Source organism: Mauremys reevesii, linkage group 1 (genome assembly GCF_016161935.1).
Source record: "Mauremys reevesii isolate NIE-2019 linkage group 1, ASM1616193v1, whole genome shotgun sequence".
Taxonomy (NCBI): Eukaryota; Metazoa; Chordata; order Testudines; family Geoemydidae; genus Mauremys; species Mauremys reevesii.
The window spans coordinates 278,791,451-278,812,799 of NC_052623.1; the positions used below are offsets into that span (position 1 = coordinate 278,791,451).

Here is a 21,349-nt window from a genome sequence, read left to right on the forward strand (position 1 = left end):
CTCGGGGCTCAGTCGGAGAGGAGCTGCGGGAGCTGATGGAGGAGCGGCCGGGGGGCGCCTGGCGGCAGTAGCACGGCGGCACAATGGGCTTGTCCGCCTCAGCTGTGCGGGGGGCCATGGCTTAAGGGGCGCGGCGGCGGCAGGAGAGGCGCGTGGGTGGCACCATGAGCTCAGCCGGTAGGTGCTCAGGGAAGGGGGCGAAGTTTGGGGGGGGGGTTGCTGGTGACTTTTCTCCTTGCTGCGGAGCGCTGCCTGCCCAGCCCCCGAGGCACAGCCGCGGGACGGGACTCTGCAGTTCCTCAAAGGCGCCCAGAGACAAGGAAACCTCCGCCCCCCCCCTACGCCCCTTTAGTAAGTGCAGCGAGGGGGTCTGCGCGTTTCCCGAGAAGCCTTTCCGGCTGTCCTGCGCGAGTGGGTCTCTGCAGCCCGCGCCCCCGGGCTGGCTTCTCTCTCTGGGACGTTACATTCCCCTCGCTCTGCGTGCGACTGACATAGTTGGGAAAGTTGCTTATGGACTACGGTAGCCAATAGCGCGGCTCTGCTGCCCCCCGACTAGCTTGATTTTGCCTTTGCGCTCCCTGCCTGCTCCCTCTGGTTTGCAAACGCTGCTTCCTTAGCGCGTAGGGAGCCAGGGCTGGGAATTTGTTCCGCTGAAAACGATTCCAAGGGACGATTCTTTCCTCTCTGTTGCCTGAGAGGACAATGAGGCGTACAGAGGCAAGGCTGTGAGTGGAGATGCTGTTGCCAAGAGAAATCATTGTCTTCCTTTGGATTTTAATCTTCTCTGGATAAATCATGTCCTTGGTTCCGCAAAGTTAAAAAATAAACACTTATTCTCTAGTTACATTGTAGTGACAGTTTCATACTTCTCACTTCCTTCAAAGTATATACATCTGTAGTAGAACCCCGTACTTTGAAAAATATTGGTTGATCTTTTGTAGACTATCTTTATTGGTCATAGTTATAGTAACATATAATAAAAGCATCTTGCTGAACTCTGGTTATTGTCATTTGTCACCATTAAGAATATTGTGCCCCATGGCAAAATGTCTTTTATAATCAGACCAGTTCCCTTAAATTTATTTTATTTTTAAAGTGTAGAGAAAACACCACCACATTCTTAAATTCTTTTTTCTTGTGACAAAGCAATTCCAAATATCCATTCTTCACTCTAAAATAAATGTTCATCTGTATGTTCTGTTATCACTTTGTATAACCTTAACACAGTTGCTAATGTTAATTGACATCTACAGTCAGTTTTACCTCAAGAACTCTACCCTGTCTTACCAGCTTGATCACTCATATGCAGGCATACATAGTGAGGAGCATTCATTATAAACTCTTAGCTTGACCTCACCTACATTTGTATTCTTTTTTTCTTTTAAGTATTATTGTCAATATTATGGCTAAGAAAGATGCAAAGCAAATGCTTGGTTTAAAACAAGAAAGCTTCCTGTATTTTAGGGAGTTACTCAGGTTTTTTTTGGTGGTTTGGTCATATAAAGAAGCATTGTCAGTACTTTTGTTGGCCCATCTGTTAGATTAGTAGGCTTCCTTTCTTGTGCCTGCATGAACCAACATGCATGAGAGCTGTTTTTTCCATTGAATAAAATTAAGTATAAATTATGCTGATGAACTGCTTTATGGGACTTTTTGAGGGCAGCAGTTAAATACAATGAAAACCTTAAACAACAAGATGTTTCCTGTTTGGGGAAAAAATGTGGTTCTACAGGATCTAATTTAATTCGTGTGTTTTTTTAAAAAAAAACAAAACACAACACACACACATTTAAACAAACAGTAACCAATTTATTGCACTTTTCAGAATTGCTCAAGAGACTAGCTCTAGCATATAGAACTGCTTAGCTAAACAAGGGCAATCTAATGGTCCTATACTTAATCATGCCTGTTTAAAAATAAAAAATCACTTATGAACACAAATTTCTACCCTATTTATTGTGTTCCCAATTTTTAATTACTTGTAATACATTGTTTGCCTAATAGATTCCTAAGTGACTCTATTTAGAGCTGGTGAATTAATAAATAAAGCTGGAGAGTATGTATATTTAACCACTGACTAATGTGTTCAAGTTACTAATATTTCTGGGACTAGAGTTCCTTGCCTTGTATTTTTTTCTGAGAGTTAAAGAGCTGGGCAAATAAAAAAATTGTATTACGGGGTGCTCGTGAGATCAGAGCTTGACTGTTGAAGTAAAATTTGATATAGTACTAAGATCCAGAATGCCAGATAGCTTCCCAGTGCTTTGAGTGTGTCCCTTGGGTGTCATTTTAATGCATCTTCAAAATGAAGTAGTTTGATAGAGAACCCATCCGTACTGATTCTTGTCACTTCTTAATTCTGCTAGGAATAGGTTGAAACACCTAGGAAATGCAGGAATAAGTGTCTCTGTATGTGGACTTCTTCTCTGAATGAGCCACTGTACTGCCAGCAGAACTGTGTTTTGGAGGTGGTTCCAACCACTAATAGTCGTTACAGATCTGGCTTTTTGTGTGTGTGTGCAAGAAATGTATACCTTGACCACCTGTCCAAATTTCAGTTTACATTCTGCCTTTTGAGATATTCAATCCATGTTCAGTTTGCTACTGTACAGAGGTGCTGGAACAATTTTTATAGTGGGGGTGCTGAGAGCTATTGAACCAAACTGTAAAAACCCTGTATATAATGGAAACCACTTCAAGCCAGGGGGTGCTGCAACACCCCCCGCACCCCTAGTTCCAGCACCTATGCCACTGTATTCTTTTTTGTTTCCTGTACTAAATTGTTTTGGTGTAGTGTTATGTCATTGAATTTAACTCCAGTGTTAGTTGTATTTCAGTGATGGGTGAAGTGATCCATATATGGTTATCTATTAATTTGTTTATAAAATACTGTGTTTAGTCAGTATTAAAAGAGACGTTTAAATGATTGTTGTTGAAAATTAGTTTCAAACAAGAATTTCCTTATTGCAGTGATCACACTAAAAATCACAGTTTCTGTTTTACAGCTACATGCGCTTATGTAGCACATTGTGCATTTATCAGCTATATCACCTTGCTCACTCAGTCCTTGTTTGGAGTAGCATGTGTATGCTTTGTTTTAAAAGAAAGAAAAAACTCAAACAAGGTACCTGGGTTAATGACACTGTTTCTTCAGCAAAGAATAAGTGCTTAAATGTGAATATGCATGAATTTTATGTAAGAGAGGGAAGGCGCAAGTTGGAAGTTTGAGATTTGGTTTGATCATGGCAGTGAAAGAGTAGATTTATTTATTAGCACGGAAATTGTGTGTCTCTGTGTGTGTGTGTGGAATTGCAGTAGAAACAAAACCAACATGACTTTTCCTATCAAAATTTATTACTTTTAAGGGCTGAAAAACTGAGGCCTACAGGGTTTAGTGTCCTTTTAACCTTAAAACATGTCAAGTCACGTTATATTTACTCAGCTTTATCTCGACAACATCTGACTCAAAGAGCTTGTTAGGTTCTCTATTCATTTCTCTTGTATTCACTTTAAAGTTATCCCAACTTTCCTGTTTTCCTTCAGCAGATCACTAAACAAACTGAAGGTTTTAATTAATGTTTTCCTTTTGGAATTTGTTTAGCTTATTTTATAAAATCCAGCTGCTAGAAAACTAATTTCTTTCCTTCCATTTTAAAAGCTACATATGTTATCTTCCGGGATGTTATGACTCACTTCCGATTTTGTTTAGTTTATAACATTTGGACACCTGAAAAATCACAGCCTCTACATAAGCATAAAACAAAACATGGAGGAAAAAACACTACTATTTCAGGCTGGGGGGAAAAAAGAAATTAGATCATGTACATAGAACACTTCTTTTGAATTTTTATTTTAATTTCACACCTAATTTTCTGTAGGTACAAAACCGATGCTGAAGATTTACTGGCTTAAAATAAATGATTTAAGACATTACTCAGGCTGGAATGGCCTTTGTCATTAAAATCACTACACCTCTACCCCAATATAACACGAATTCGGATATAATGTGGTAAAGCAGTGCTCCGGGGGAGGGTGGGGCTGCACGCTCCGGCGAATCAAAGTAAGTTCAATATAACACGGTTTCACCTATAACATGGTAAGATTTTTTTGGCTCCCAAGGACAGCGTTATATTGGGGTAGGGGTATGTATGGCTTTTAAAATAATTTGGAATCTATTTGGTGACCTAAGTATAATATTGACCTCCACCATAGCGTCTGAGTGCCTCCTAAATATACAGAAATAGAAATAGCAATAATAATCTCTCTTCCTTCCTACTTTGTAGGAACTGGAGTATTTCATAGTGAGGTTTTTATTGTATGCTAAATTCTCCCACCCCAGTCGTGAAGTATATTACTCCAAGAGTAGTGCCTAAGGGTTTCAGTAAGTCTGCTTGTGGAGTGAAGTTCTGCTCTACATAACTAAGAGTGATAGAATTGCGTTGTTACATAGGCAATTGAAGAATTTCTCTTGTACAAACTAAATAGATTGAGCTTCTTAAGTCTCTAACTGTAAAGCATGTTTTCCAGATCTCAGATCGTTTCTGAAGCTCTTTTCTGAACCCTTTCCAATTTTTTACCATCCTTTTCTAAAATGTAGACTGTAGAGCTGGAGGTGGTGTTCTGCTAACAGTCTAACTAATGCTGTATGAGGAGGTAATCCCAGCTCCCTACTCCTGCTTGATATTCTCCAATTTATAAATTTGAAGACTGTTTGCCTTCTCAGCTGCAGCATTGGACTGGGAGCTCAAGTATAATTGGTTGTCTATCATAGCCTCCAAGTCCCTTTTCAGAGTCCAGGATAAAGTACCTCATTTTACAAGTGTGAACTAGATGTATGTCCTTGCATTTGGTGGTGTTAAAAAGCATGCTCTTCAAATGAGACCACCTTACCAAGCAATCCATTTGTTATATATCTTTTTAATTTTTATTGATGCCTTAAATGTTTTTTTAACCAAAAAAGCTTTCTTGCATAACTGTGGCATTGTTAATAAATCATATTTAAACACTTCCCAGTTATCATTCACATTTTTATGTTCACATATTTCTTCCAAATTTATTTTTCTCAGAATTATTCTCAGATTTGAGAAATTGACCGTATCAAATATATGTGACTTGTTTTATATTCTGTTTGCACATGGCAAATGAAATTAGATTGTGATCACTTGCACTTGGAAAACTGTCAGTTTTTAGTCATTGATTAATTTATCTTTATTCATCAGAAAGACATCTAATAGAATTAGAATTACCCTGAGTATTTATTGCATTAGAAAGTTATCAATAATTTTTGGCAATTCCAAAGTTGTTTACCATTGGCAACATAAGATCTTCAATGTGTCCCCCAGATGGGAAAATTGGATTATCATGGGGAATTTCATTCTACATGTTACAGATAAATGTTTAAGGAGCTGCTTGTTCTGTTCCCTTGTCTGAGTTGGTGGTTTGTCGCAAACCCTCCATCCATACCCAGTCTTGTGATTTACCCGTTAGCACATTGATCCATAAACATTCCTGGTGGTGTTCTTTTAAATTGTCAGTAACTCTGAAGCAGATAATGGTATCTTTAATGTAGAGTTAAAACTCGCCTGTCCTCTTCTGCCAATTCTTTCCAAAGCAAGGTGTATCAGTGACTGTAACATTCCAGTCATGCGAATCATCCCACCAGGTTTCAGCAATGCCAAATGTATCAAATTTCTTTTAATAAATGAATATTTCTAACACTTTTTTTGTTTATTATCCAGGATTCTAGCATTGTTACATAGGCAATTGAATTTTTTCTTTACCTTAATGCTTTGGTTCTTTACATTGTGCTACCTTAAGTTTGATGTTTAAGCATATGTACTGTGTTTACCTCTTCTGTTGCTCCTCTCCTCCATGCTACACTAGCTAGTCTACTACCCAGAAGATTGGTTCCTCTTCTGTTGAGTTGTAGATGGACCATGCCATGCATCCTCCTTGCCCAACAGAAGATGGCTCAATGTTCCACAAAACCAAAGCCTTCTACTTCTCATCACTTACAAAGTCACCAGTTTCCTTCCATTATCTTCTGCTGTCTATCTCACTTGTGGAACAGGAAGAATCCCTGAGAAGATCACTGATACTTTCCTTTCCTTCAGCTCTTGATGATCTGTCAAGTCTCTTCTGAGGCAGTGTCATTCGTGCCAGTGTGTAACATAACCAATGGATCCTTGCCCATCATCTTCATAAACCCGTCCAGCCTTTCAATGATGTGTTTTCTTCGCTCTAGAAAGATGGTACTCAGTCCTGCTGTCCTTTTATCCACTGAAGAATGTTTCATCCACCACCTTAACACTGAGTCTCTGGTGAGGATTGTCTATCTTCTTTGGATTTTCTGTGGTCTTCATTCATGCCCGATGTTTCCAAGGATCGGGCTGAGCATTAGTCCTCAGGTGTGTCCTGTGAGAGACCCCTGTTTCTTGCCTCCAGCTGAATATTTCAGTGTGTTCTTTGCACTGCTGCACCAAATGCTTGTAACTAGTGAATTTCTCTTGGTCCTATTTTCTCTAGTGGTTACAGATTGTCCTGCTTCTGTCTCTGCAGACTGTCTCCTGCTTCTCTTTCCTCACTGTGCCACAAACTGCCAAGCCTCCTCTCTGTCTTCCGTTCTTTTCAACTTCCTTGAAACCATTTTGTTCTGTATTTGGGCGTAGGGTGGTGCTGCCCAAATCTGGTTGTCCAATGTTTTTTCTGACCTCCCAGACCTCAGATCTTTTCCTGCAGCACAGCCATCAACTTGCAATTCATGCAGAGGAAGTCTCTATTTTCAGGCAGGAAACGGATACAGAAAATGTCACATCCTCTGCAGGTCATAACTGTTCTGCTGCTGGTCATCTTTGTTGTGTATGTAGAGCTGTACATCTTGAAAATATTCCTGCACGTTTCTTTAGAAACCCCCCTGCTAGCCTTTCCTCTGCCTATTCTGAGTTCACTTGGCAACTCACTTCTGTATTGAGCCTCACAGGTCAGCTTTGACCCCTCACTAATGGGATCAATAAAATGATTCCTCACAGCAGGGATTGCTGAGTTTTGGGGCTGAGAAGAGGCAGTCTAGGCTTAGCTATAGTGATTCACAGCCCAGAAAAACACATGGCTTTCCTGTTTTTATGGCAGGAGTTATCTGCCTTTCTCTGTCTCCTTTAGACTGAGCACTAGCACAGTTTTATAGAAATCCTTCCCTCTGAGTCTCTCAGTAGATGGCATTTTCTACTTCAAGGAGCACGGCTACAGCGGTGCAGCTGCACTGCTGTAAGCTCTAATGTAGCCAATCTAAGCCGATGGGAGAAAGCTCTCCTGTCAGTTTAACTACTCCACCCCTGGCAGTAGCTGTATTGGTGGGAGAAGCTCTTCTGCCGACATAGTGCTGTCTACACCGGAGCTTATGTCAGGGTAACTTATGTCACTTTGAGGGGTGATTTATTCATGCGCCTAAGCTACATAAATTATGCTGACATAAACTGTAGTATAGACAGAGCCTAACACTTAGTCTTCTTTCTCACTTTTCTAGAGTAAGGCAGGGATTTATAGTTTAGCATTAAAAATGGAAGCACCTCATGGTTTTGTAACAATATTGTAATTTCTTGACAGTGGGCCAAATGATCTCTTCAGATATGCAGCATGTATCAGCACATGTTACTGAGGGCATGGCTACACTTGCAGATGTAGAGCGCTTTGAGTTAAACCAGCCTTCATAGAGCACAGTAGGGAAAGCGCTGCAGTCTGTCCACACTGACAGCTGCAAGCGCACTGGCGTGGCCACATTTGAGGCACTTGCAGCAGCATTGGGAGCGATGCATTATGGGCAGCTATCCCACAGAGCACCTCTTCCCATCTGGCGCTGTGGCTTGTGGGAAGGGGGCGGGGGATGCAGGGCATTCTGGGTCCTGTCCCAATGCCCCATGATGCATCGGTTCACATCCCAGCAATCCCTCTGCTTCCGCCCACATTTGGTGCCATCTTTCAACATTTTTTGTGCTGCACGCTCTGTCTTTCCTTTTGGTCTGTGGGAATGGAACCCAAACTGCTGAGGAATACGTTGACGAGTCTCGCCAGCACGTCACGTTTGGCAGTTGAGTTACTCCTTAAGATCCAAACTGACAGTGAAGACTCTGACGATGATATCGATTCGTGTAAAGCATATGATAAGAGATTGCTTGTGGCATTCGCGGATATGCTCACCACCGTGGAATGCTGCTTTTGGGCTCAGGAAACAAGCACTGAGTGGTGGGATCACATCGTCGTGCAAGTCTGGGATGATGAGCAGTGGCTGCAGAACTTTCGGATGAGAAAAGCCACTTTCATGGGACTGTGTGCTGAGCTCGCCCCCACCCTGCGGTGCAAGGACATGAGATTGAGAGCTGCCCTGCCGGTGGATAAGCGGGTGGCTATTGCAGTCTGGAAGCTGGCAACTCCAGACAGCTACCCATCGGTCGTGAACCAGTTTGGAGTGGGAAAGTCGACCGTTGGAATCGTGTTGATGCAAGTTTGCAGGGCCATTAATCGCATCCTGCTCAGAAGAACCGTGACTCTGGGTAACGTGCATGACATTGTGGCTGGCTTTGCACAAACGGGTTTCCCTAACTGCCGAGGGGCGATAGATGGGACGCATATTCTAATTTTGGCACCAGCCCACCTAGCCTCCGAGTACGTTAATCGGAAGGGGTATTTCTCTATGGTTCTCGAGGCGCTTGTGGGTTACCATGGGAGTTTAATTGACATTAACGCAGGCTGGCCCGGAAAGGTGCATGATGCACGCATCTTTCGGAACACTGGCCTGTTCAGGAAGCTGCAAGCCGGGACTTTGTTCCCAGACCAGAAGATCACCGTAGGTGAAGTCGAAATGCCCATTGTGATCCTTGGAGACACCGCTTACCCTTTAATGCCGTGGCTCATGAAACCCTACACAGGGAGCCTTGACAGTAGCAAGGAGCGGTTCAATAACAGGCCGAGCTGGTGCAGAATGATTGTGGAGTGTGCTTTTGGCCATTTAAAGGGCCACTGGTGCTCTCTGCATGGGAAGCTGGACCTGGCCGATGACAGCATCCCTGCGGTTATATCCCCTCCCTTCCCCCCCCCCCCCCCCCGGTGTTGTACCCTCCATAACATTTGTGAAGGGAAGGGTGAAAGATTCACTCAGGCATGGACCTCAGAGGTTCAACATCTGGATGCTGAATTTGAACAGCCAGAGAACAGGGCTATTAGAGGGGCCTAGCGTGGGGCTGCAAGGATTAGGGATGCCTTGAGGGAGCAATTTGAGGCTGAAATTCACCTGTAATGTCTGGTGCCCTGCACAGGAGTGAAGTGTAGTGGTTCCAATGTTAGTAGGAATCTGTGTTTGCTATGCTGACTTGCAGTGTTTGTTGCTTTCCTGGGCTAAGGTATCTTTTACTTTATGCAATGATAAAGAATGTTTTCAAAGCCAAAAAATCAATTTATTGAAAAGAAACACAACTGCTTGGGAAACAGAAAGGGCAAGGGGTTGGGGTAGGGAACGGTACAATCACAGGTTTGCATATGTCCTGTTATCATACTCAGCCTTCCTGTCTGGAGTGCTGTGCAGTGAGTGCTGCACTTCAGGATGGCTATACTGCATGGTGATGTGGGTTGAGTGCAGAGGATAAGAGTTGTAGTTTTCAGGGTTGGGTGGTGGCAATAAGACCCTGAATGTTGGGGAAAGTGGGTTGGAGGTGACATGGGGGCACAAGGGAAAGAGTTTTGGGACAAGTGCTGCAGTGGGAGGTGGGTGCAGTAGTGCTCCACCTGCATGGCTATGAGCGCCTGGATAGATTCCGCTTGGCGCTCCATGATGCTTATCAGCCGATCCGTACTTTGCTGCCGGAGCGCCGCGCTTTTGTGCCGGCGCTCCTCATTCTGCTAGCGGATGCTCCTTTCACTCTCCATCCGCTCCTGCACTTTTAGATTCCCATTAAGTGACTGCTGCATTACTTCATGCAGCATGTCTTCCTTGCTTCTACGTGGCCTCTTCCTGAGTCTTTGCAGTCTCTCGGCCGGTGATAACCCCGACGGCTGAGATCTCAAGGTTGCATCTGTAAAGGCAAAATGCAACACTTAACAGAGGCAGCATTGTTCACACCAGACAGAGCAATGATTCCCCCGTACTTACGGAGGGCAGGCACAGTCTGCAAAATAACATAATTTGCCCGTCCCAAAGTAAGCGCACATAACCCCCGGGAGCCCCAAAATGGTGAGAAAGCACAGGGTCCAGGGGGACTGATTTGTTTCATGGCTGTACCGTCCTCTGGGTTTCTGTGCGTTGGGGAGAGCCAACAGCTGCAGGGCTGAACAGCGTCCCCACACTTTCCACAGGAGTTCATCCTGGAAGATATCTCGCTGCTGAGGGTGACCTGGGAAGCAAGGGAGGGTCTTCTACTACAATGCGGCTTCTGCTCTGGCCCATATGCAGCTTGCTTGTGTGCGGCAATGGTGCCCACCCGCCCCTCACGGCACAGTGGCACGGACATGTTAGCCTGACTGGGACAAGGACCACAGTGGCTCTCCCAAGAAACCTGCGCATGCACATTGCCCAAGTTCTGGCTGAGACCTTTGAAGAGATCACTGAGGCCGGTTACCGCGATGTGAGAGAGCACATCAACGCCCTATTCTGCATCTAGGCATGCATGCAGCCCTAACACTCCTCGCCCCAACAGCCCACACTGAATAACTTCCTTCCCAAAATAAAAGCCGCTTACCGGGAACCTCCTCTGGTGTTTGTCCTTCCCTAAGCACCAGCCGCCGCGACTGGCTACCTTCCTCCTGGCTTGAGAACAGCTCCTGGCTGCATCCATCTAGGGATTCCAGGGTGTCTTCCTCCACCTCGACACCCTCGCTCCTGCTTTGCTGCTCCTCCTCCTCCTGCCTTGTTGAACTGGGCTCTGAAGTGTCCATGGTGGTACTCAGAGAGGCGGTGGGGTCGCCCCCAAGTATCGTGTCCTTCTCTGTAAAAACGGCAGGTTGCGGGGGCAGCACGGGAGCAGCTGTTTGCCTTGCGGGCTTTGCGGTAGGCATTCCGCAGCTCCTTCGCTTTAACCCTGCACTGCAGTGTTTCCCGGTCATGGCCCCTTTCTGTCATGTCCCTTGATATCTGCCCAAAGGTATCATAATTCCTATAGCTGGGACTGGACAGCTTCCTCCCCCCAAACACTGATGAGGTCCAGCACCTCGCCATTGCTCCATACTGGGGATCGCCTGGCACGTGGAGGCATTGTCACCTGGAAAGATTTGCTGATAGCAGTCCACACCGGGCTGAGCAAACAGGAAGGGGATCTTCAAAATTCCCAGAGAATTTAAAGGGAAATGGTTTGGTCACCTGAGGGCAGGGCAGTAGAGTTCAAACTGATGACCAGAGTGGCTAGAACGAGCATTGTGGGACACTTCTGGAGGCCGATCAGAGAGCATTAACAGACCAGGGCGTTCACACCGGCGCTGTGGCACTCCAGCGGGGGCGCATCAAATGTTATTCCACTTGCCGAGGTGGATTACCAGGAGCGCTCTAGCTACGGAGTCAGAGCGCTCTACGTGCCTTGCCAGTGTGGATGCGTCATGAGTTAGAGTGCACTGGGCTGCTTTAATGCACTCTAACTCACAAGTGTAGCCACGCCCTGATGGTGGGATATCTTTTTAGATTTCGAAATGTTATGAGTAATCTCCTGCATGTATTAAAATGTCCTATCAGTGAATACTTAAAAAAAAAAAAAAAAGTGTGATTTCTAGTAGTGTCAGGTGGATCATAAGCCGTAATCATGGTGACAGCTTCCAATTGATAGAAAATAACATGCCTTGGGATGGAAAATTCAGTAAGACATTGTATATCCTCATTGTACTTCCTATCTTGGAATGCGCTTAACTGCTAGAGAATCAGTTATCATCCAAACTTCACTCTTCAGAACCCAATTCTTATAACTGGTTGTAGTGGCAGATTCCCATTAGTAGATGTTTCTGCAAAAATAGAGAGGGAAAGAACATAGTTAAGTTAAATAGCTGCATATTGAAGGTGAAGGGGGGTTATTGATTTATTATTGAAGATTGTAATAATAGAATTAATTGATATTACAATAAAAGTTTGTCTACTTTAATTTTCCCTATTTTATGCTTTAAGTACTTTTTTATGATGCTCCACATAAACTGCAAAACTAGGCTAGTAGACTTTAGTTCTCATCACCCTTCAGTGTTCTGGCAAGCAAATCATCCTTTTTAAGTACTTTGTGAATATTTTTAGATAAACATTTCTAACAGGCTTTAGGTTTTGAAGAACCCTTGTTTTAGAAAACCTAAGTTTTCCCCCTTAAACTACTTGAGTGTTTCTACTAAAAGGAAGAAATGCTAGTATAAAAAAAGTAAGGTGACGGTAAAGTGAAATAGTGTAAATAATTGAATAGTTTAAATGTTATAAAAAGTTGAATCTTTTAAAAGTACTGTAATGCAAGATAAGTTGTTTTGTAGGTTCATAATGATTAAAATTTTTGTTTTTTCCTTTCTAGAAATTAAGAAGCCACCAGTGGCCCCAAAACCAAAATTTGTGGTAGGACACAAGGCATCACCTCCCCCTGTTGCACCTAAGCCAGATGTTGTGTTTGCTGGTGTTATACAAACAACAAAGAAAACTAAACCAGCAATAGCACCAAAACCAAAGGTTCTCAAGAGTTCATCTGTTCCTGAAGTTAGACCTCCATCATCTTTAAGAAAAAACACCAAAAGCCTAGAAGAACACAAAGGAAATTCTTCTGAAACGCTAGACCACCTGAATTATAAAAATGGAGACTCTGCAGAAAGCACTGAGGATACTGCTTACATTATACCAATGTGTTCTAGCAATTTTGAATGCATCCATAAGCTTGGAAATGGGGAGAGCACATGTAAAACTCAAATAATTTTTGAACGCTTTGAGAACTTAGAGAATATCAAGATAGGTGAACAAATTGCACCATCTATAAAAGGTAGGACAATACAGGACAGTCATAGTGAAAAAGTGGCAAATAGAAATCGGGTAGTTTTAAAGGCCAGCCTTCTGGAAGGGACCCTCAAAGATGTTCTGACACAGAGTATATTCCCTAATAGCAGCCCTTTGAGGGACAAGTGTCCAGATAAACTTGAAAGGGATGATAGTAGTAGTTCTAACAATGAAGTTAAAATAGAGTTTACAGATCTTGTGCAGTTATCTGGGTCTGGGGAAGCTACAGGCAAGCCACAAAAGAACCACAATAAGAGAGATGCTGATGAAATTCACATGTCTGAAACTTGTTCCAGTCTTACTGAAAGCAACCACAATTGCTATTGCTCATTGGACCAAGAAACCCTAGAAAATGTCAATGTAAATAGTGATATTACATTTCCAGGTGGAGTCTGTATGAAAGGAAATGATAAAACTCCACCTTCTTCTGGAGCATGTTCAACACCCAGCTCAAAAGTGCTTCCAGTTCCAAAACCGAGAAAGCCGCGTGCTGCATGTCTAGTCCGTCAAGATGGTATAGATACTTCTGGGGAAGGAACAAGAGAACCAATTAATTCAAAGAGTGATTCTGCTGGATTTTCTGAGCACATCTTTAAAAAAACAGCAAAAATTAATGTTCTTGGTCAGAGTGTTTCATATAATGATCATCCAGAAAAAGTGCATCAGACTAATACATTTGAGATGCCTCAAAATCTTGCTGAGAAAATACACTGGGTGAAGGAATCTACTGATACCGAAGAATTAGCCTCACAGAATATCTTGCCTCAGCTTCTGCAAGAAGCTTCTCTCTTGACAGAAAATGTTAAACTTTCCTTGGATGAAGACCTTAATTTAACAAGTCCTGCAGATGAAATGACAGATGACGCAAGTATATTAGCTGCTGTGGACAAAAGGACTAATCTTATACGAAGCAGTGCTCTGTCCATGAGTTTGCCTAAGCAGCTCAAATTGACTTGCAATCAGCACTTGCCTGCCTCCAGTAGCCTTGATGTTTCTGTGCACAAACCAGAAGATAAAGAGATTCATGTAAAAGATGAAAATTCACCAAGGATTGTTCCTAAAAAACCTCAAAGACACAGCTTGCCTGCTGCTGGACTGCTGAAAAAAGCTGCATCAGAGGAGCTTGTTGAAAAAAGTTCTTATGTTTCCAGTGAAGATAAAAAATCAGAAAGTGTTCTGGAAAGAACTTATTTAAGGCATATGTTGGCCAAAGAACAAGGTATGTCACCTTACTGTGACATGCCAAAACGTTCTTCAGAGAAACCTGTCTGGAAATTACCTCATCCTATCCTGCCATTTTCAGGCAATCCAGAATCATTAAAAACTGCCACCATTGCCACAAACTCTGACCTTCCAATTGCTGTGATCAAGCCTAGAGCTAAATCTCTATCTTCCGTGGATATGGACAGAATGGACAAACCTTCCAAAGACAGTCAGAAGAAAAAAAATTTAAAGAAATTTCTCAATATTAAATTGTCTGTTTGCATAATGAAAAGTGACTTCCAGAAATTTTTTTCCAAGGGCAGCCAGTCCATGGATAGTGCCATAGCTAGTCTTCCCTCTGGGGAAAGGAATGGTATTGGTAACAACTGGAATGTAACATCCCTAGCAAGCGAAAGGAAAACTAAATCTGCCAAGGCACGTTCTGCAGAAATAGGTAGCCCAGCATCACAAAAGAAAAGACAGAGACATAGGAGTCAGCATGATATACCAAACAGTCAAAGATTAGAGTCTTTAGATGAACAAATATTCTCAGGGAAGCAGTTGTCACAAACACACTTGAATTCTCTTACAAACGATTATCCACCAGAATATGAGAATGTGCGCCACTATGAAGAAATTCCAGAGTATGAAAACTTGCCTTTTATTCAGTCTTCTGATAAAAATCCATGTTTTGAATGGCAGAATTCCAGCAGTGTGGTGGAAGACCATGATACAAATGTATATGAGGTGGAAGACCCATATGATCCTACAAGCAGCCATTCAAGACATGGCAGGTAATGTAGGAGTAAAGTGTGTGTAAAATAGATCCAGCTCTATGTGCTGGATACAGACAAATTTTTATTGTTGTTTGAATGGTGAATTTAGGAAATATGCTTGTTTCATTATGTGTTGGCAAAACAATGTAAACTGGCTATCAGGAAGTTTAGACTTGAAATTAGAGGAAGGTTTCTAACCATCAGAGGAGTGAAGTTCTGGAACAGCCTTCCAGGGGGGATAGTGGGGGCAAAAGACATATCTGGCTTCAAGACTAAGCTTGAGAAGTTTATGGAGGGGAAGATATAATGGGATAGCCTAATTTTGGCAATTAATTCCTCTTTGACTACTAGCGGTAAATATGCCCAATGGCTTGTGATGGGATGTTAGGTGGGGTGGGATCTGAGTTACTACAGAGAATTCTTTCTTGTGTGTGTGTCTGTCTGAGTCTTGCCCACATGCTCAGGGTTTAGCTGATCGCCATATTTGGGGTCGGGAAGAAATTTTCCTCCAGGGCAGATTGGCAGCATGGGGCACGGGTCACTTGCTGGAAGATTCTCTGCACCTTTAAACCATGCTTTGAGGACTTCAGTGGGTCAGACACAGGCTTGATACAGGAGTGGGTGGGTGAGATTCTGTGGCCTGCATTATGCAGGAGGTCAGACTAGATCATCATAATGGTCCCTTCTGACCTTAAAATCTATGATTCTATGATTCTAATACCCCTATGTATTTTCACTCATATATGTTAATTTAGTAACAATTTGTGGCCCAGAAGGATTTTTTCTTGGTGAAATAACTCTTGGATCTACTTGTAGAATTTAGTATCAAGGAAAAGGTGAATTTTTATCATTCCCAATGTCTAATCAGACTTAAATATAGATAAGCCAACTACTTTGCTTTGGAATTTAGAGTATTCTTAAACTGGAATTGATGGTAATAGCTAACTGTTGCTTGTATTCAATCTGGAAAAGCTCCTGTAAATAAAGACCGAGTCGCAGAATGAACTTGCTTAAATGCTCTGAGCTAAGCAGTCCAATGGAAAGCTCTCTTTGTGATGGACAGTGCTTAAATATATGCTTTAGTGACTTTATTAATAAAAGGTTCACTTTTGTAGAGTTTTAGGGTTTGGTAAATCCATGCTCAGATTTTGAATGGAATATGTAGCTATTTGTAGCTTAGTGCCCAGCAAGATACTTTTTGCAATTCCTTGCACTATAGTTTTGTAATGTGACCCTGGTGGAAGGGGGTGCTTATTGAGATGAACTGCAAGGCTGATGTATAGACCAAACTTCATAAAGACAATCACAACTGCTCTTATTTTACATGTAGAGTACAACAGCTTTGCTTTTTTTTTTATGTCTCACCAGTGTGAGAACTTAGTGTTTTGCAATGAGATGCTTGCTGTAAAGGGGGAGAAAATATTTAAAATGGCATCCTTATAACATTTTTAGGATGTATAAACTTGTACATTGAATTCCTTTTCATCTACATCAAGTTACTTTCCTTTGTAGGATGGTGGGAGCCTTTATTGAGGGAAGTAGTCTAGTTAAGCTTCATAGTGTTGAATGTGACATCTTACGCATTTACCCTCACGTATTGGTTTTATAAACTGAGTACAGTATTTTTGTTTACTGAAGTAAAGTGCTTGCTTCTGCCTTGGCATAGCTTCTTTTTAGATGTTAGATTAGAACCAGAGTTATGTGTTCTTGTATTTCATCGTCACTTAGTCTTTCTGTGGTATTCATGAATACTTGAAGGCTTTGAAAAGGGGAGCAGAGTAACACTTCCAAGCAGGCTGATACCCTGGATTACATAAATCTAGTACGTTGCATGTGCTCTTGCCCAGGGGCGGCTCTAGAAATCCGGCTGCCCCAAGCAGCGCGGAGCGCTGCGCCGCCCTTCCCCGGTCCCGCGGCGGGTCCCGTCTTCCCGCGGCTCCGGTTGAGCTCCCGCCGGCATGCCTGCGGCAGGTCCACCGGAGCCCGGGACGAGCGGACCTGCCGCAGTCATGCCTGCGGGAGCTCAACCGGAGCCGCGGGAAGACGGGACCCGCCGCAGCCATGCCTGCGGCAGGTCCGCTCATCCCGGGCTCCGGTGGACCTGCCGCAGGCATGCCGGCGGGAGCTCCACCGGAGCCAAATGCCGCCCCCCCGGGAAACGGCCGCCCCAAGCGCCTGCTTGGCGCGCTGGTGTCTAGAGCCGCCCCTGCTCTTGCCCCTTTCTATTAGACCACTTTCCCTAAAATTTCCATAGCCTGGCCTTTGAGATTTGTTAGTAGCAATCCTTTTTTATAATTTAAAACTGCAATGCAAAAGAAATTGTACTTTGAAACACAGCCTGTAAGTTGAAAGGACTGTACCTCAGGGACTGTACTAAAGCACAAATACAACCTAACCATAGGAACACAAGGCTTGATGTACCAGAACAGATCACGGGTCCATTTATTCCTATGTGCTGTCAACAGTATCCAGTTTCAGATGCTCTAGAAGAAGCCTAAAATCTTCATAACAGTGGTGCCCAAGCTTTTCTGGTTGCACCCACCCCTTACCAGTAATGGAATCTGGTCGCACTCCTTCCTCCTTCCCCTCCTCCCCCCCACCCCCCATTACTGCACAGTTGGCTCAGCAAAGAAGCTTGGGCTGAACTAGGGATGGGGGAGGAGCTGGGGCTAGAGGTGGATCTGACCTGGGGGTGGAGAGGGAATGAGGACAAAGCTGGGCTGAGGGTGGAGTAGGGGGCAAAGTGGGCTTGTGGCTGGAGCTGGGCTGGTGGCAGTGTGGAGCTGGGCTGAGGGTGAAGTTGGACTGGGTGGCGGCCCTTCCTTGCCCCCCCCGTGGGAGTTGGCCCGTGCCCCCCTCCCAAATGTTCCTCTGTGCCCCCCTAGTGGGGGCATGACCCACAGTTTGGGGACTACTGCTTTATAATGTACCCAATGGTACTATATCATGCGAGAAATTTTTTCCTGATCCCATTATGCCCAAACCATGAGAATTAATAGCTCTTGCAATTTTATCCTAATTTCAGATGATCGATTACATTGAGGCACATTCTGCTCACTTGGTAACCTTCTAGGAGGAAATTAAAGATCCAGTGGCACTCTTAAAAGATAAGTGCTGTAGTTAGGCTATTTAAGAGGAGAGCCGCTTTCTTAGTAAAATATTCTGGAGTGGGATTTTCAAAGGGGTTGGCCTATTGTCACTCCCATTGAAGTTTTATCAATGGCTTGAATGGGAGTGGAGCTAGGTTCATTACACCCTTAGTGTCCCAAAGTGTGTGAGAACCACTGAATTCATATTGTCTGCTGTGTTTTACCTACACAGTTCACACATTACTGTTGTCAAACTCATTCATGTCTCTGAAATGTTCTGTGGGATACCTTGAGAAAGGAAAGTAATGACTAGAACTAATACACGAAGCTAACTTGACTTTGGATGGTCTGCCATGGGAACAATACCGAAAATCTAGTTCCAAGAGCAAGAGTCTTTTTAATATAGATTATTGGTTTTCAGACTAATAAATCAGGACAAAACATTTTAAATAGGGTAAAGAAGATGAATGCATTAGCTTTTTGTTTTGTTGGGTTTTTAGGGCATTTCATTTTTTGTTTAATTAAAATATAATGAGAGAAGAATGGTGACTGGGAAGGGGAGGGACAGAAATTGTATTTCTAAATGCCTGCCAATTTTTAAATGACCATAATTAGCAGGAGACAGCATAAGCAAGGAATGGAGTAACTGCCTATTTTCTAAGAAGTGAGTGTTCAGGTTTGAAGCATTACTAAAAGCTAGTGCTTTTTATGTGTCTCCAAAGTACCACTGCAACATTTCTTTTGACGCTACTATAGGAGGTGTATAACTACAGCTCAGTTACTTCAGAGTAATAGCACTTATTTGTATTTCTCTTAGTGAAAGAAAAATATTTGATTTTTGTCATTCTCCTTTTTATAGTAACAGACTTTTACCAAAAAGAGGGCAAAAACTTCACTGGAAGCAAGTTGAAATTGAGTGGAAATTTGCCAACAGTCTAAACAAACTAAAGATGCAAAGGAAAATTAAGTATGACTTAAAGCATATGTGATATGACAAAAGACAAATAGACTTAAACTTTCCTGCATCTTTGGGGGCCCCCTTTTTAAAAAAATATTTATTTATTTGCAGTTGCAAAGCTGCTATTTTGTACTTCAGACTCAGTTATTCTGCTCCTCCAGCTTTTCGTGGATTAATATACTATGTTTCCTGAATATGTTGGCAATGTTTCCTCTGAGCTTTTGCAATGATACGTGATTGCTAATTGATTTTGATTGAATGGAGAGCTGCCTGTAATTGTTAGCATAATTTCTGATTGCATTGCTCCTTGAAACACATTGCCTAGTAGGAGGATTTCTCTTTGAGAGAAACTTTCAGCGCTCTACATGAGTACAACTACATACTTTCCTTTTTATTTTTTCCAATGACCTGATTTAGAATTATTGTTTGGAAAACCATAAAGTATGCTGAAGTAGAAATAAATGAAAATAAAGTTAATGAACAGGACTGATTAGGAATTTTAAAACTCTGTTATTGATGGAATCCTGAGGTTAGATTCCTTCTCGTGGAAACTTTACCAAAACATTGTATGCTAGCTATTGCCTACTTGGGGTTTGAAATCTGTCTTTGTAGTTAAACTCCATCTTTGGTATGTTCTTGTATTCACTGTGGGCTTGATTCTGCAACCATTATTTGTGCTGAGTGGCCCATTTGGACTACTCACATGAACAATAGGGACTACATAACATGAGTGAGGGTTGCAGGATTAGGCCCAGAAATAAATGTTAATTTGATGGTCAGCTCGCTTGAATAGGCCATCATCACAGGTGGAAAAAGCGGGCTTCCCTGAAAAGATGGCTGTGTAGGATAATGTCTCATAGCACAGACACTGCAAATCTGTTTAAACTCTTATCAGGAGAAGTTTTAAATGTGGCTGTTTTGAACAGCTTTCCAATATTTTTAAGAAGTTTCAGTTTCGGAGATTTCTTGTTTGCTGGGCTCTGAAAAGATACTCTTGCTTCTCCTATTTTAAAACCAAAGAAAATGTTGTACAGTAGAACCTCAAAGATACAAACAGGAGAGTTATGGACTTACCGGTCAACCGGACACCACCTGGAGCCAGAAGTAATCAGGCAGCTGCACAGACAAATAAATAAATATATTTATAAAAAAAAAACCCTCCCCCTCCCCAGCAAATACTGTACTGCCTTGGGGCTTTGGGGAGGGCTCAGGGCTCCAGGTGGGGGTGGGAGCACTATAGCTTGGGGTTTCAGCCTTGCGGCTCCACTCCCGGTTTTAGCCTTACAGAGGGCATCTCTGTTCCTCAAAGGGGCCATCCGTGGCCCAACCTAGTGCATGCGTGCTGCCTTGGGAGCCATCGCTTCAGGGCCAGGCAACAGACTGCCACTTCTCCCCCCTGCCAGCGGTAACCGGACTTTGTGTCTGTTCAATATATCTGACCGGACACTGCCAAGTTCCTTTTTTTGATTGGACTCGCCGGTCGAAAATCAGACACCTGGCAACCCTAGGGGGGTGCTGGGGCTCAAGTCTTTGCTCCCAGTTTCAGCCCTGGGGCGGGGGTGTGTGTGTGTCTGGGCTTGGGGCTTTAGCTATGAGAGGAGCTCCGGTTTCAGCCCCAGCATGTCCCACCTGTAGCTAAAGCTCTGAGCGGTGGCGTCCCCCTCCCCTCCATCCCCTCCGGATGAAGCCAGGAACAGAGCTGTGTGGAGCCCCAAGCCCCGGCACACCTGATGGGGTGAAGTCGAGGACGGAGCTGCGGGGCTGAAGCCCCAAGCCCCAGCACTCCCCTGCAGTCTAAAACCCTGAGCTCCGGTGCTCCCGCAAGTCAGAAGCCCCAACTCCTGCCCCACCTCACCCGGATCTCTATTCCCCCCCACACCCTGTGGCTATAGCCCTAAACCCTCCCCTCCCCCATGTCTGAAGTCTTGTAACCTCTTGTTCAGAGTTATGGAACATCTCAGGAATGGAGGTTGTCCGTAACACTGAAGTGTCCATAACTGAGGTTCTACTGTATAACATAACCAAGGGCCAGATGTGTGGATTTCACCTGCGCCTGTTTTTAAAACACTCAGAATAGCTACTATAGTGCATAGGTATTCCCTCCACCATTTGGATTGCTCCTGTTCTAAGTAATGCTAACTGTGGTGCCATACAACAACGTCCCTTTCTACCCATAGACTGCTTTTGTAGACAGCAAGAGTTTAGCAACTGTGCCATTCTAGTTGATCTTCCCAGAGCTACAAGGATATTCTTGTCCGGCCTCCCATGACATTTTGTCATCCCAAAGCATTGGCTCTGACCTGTCAGGCTGGATGCATGCCTGCCCAAGAGCAGCCTTCCA

At 43.5% G+C, this 21,349-nt stretch overlaps 1 protein-coding gene across 2 annotated transcripts in view; it reads left to right on the forward strand.

Annotated features, from left to right (window-relative positions):
* The first annotated feature begins 4 nt into the window (after nt 1–4).
* FGD6 (FYVE, RhoGEF and PH domain containing 6) overlaps nt 5–21,349 on the forward strand; it is a 100,135-nt gene continuing 78,790 nt past the window's right edge. The window contains exons 1-2 of one of the 2 annotated variants that reach the window (XM_039495664.1): nt 5–177; nt 12,513–14,979. In XM_039495664.1, the coding sequence (XP_039351598.1) occupies nt 165–177; nt 12,513–14,979 (2,480 nt within the window). In that variant the 5' untranslated portion in view covers nt 5–164. The remainder of the gene's footprint in view (nt 178–12,512; nt 14,980–21,349) is intronic. The other variant, XM_039495663.1, reaches the window with a different exon arrangement.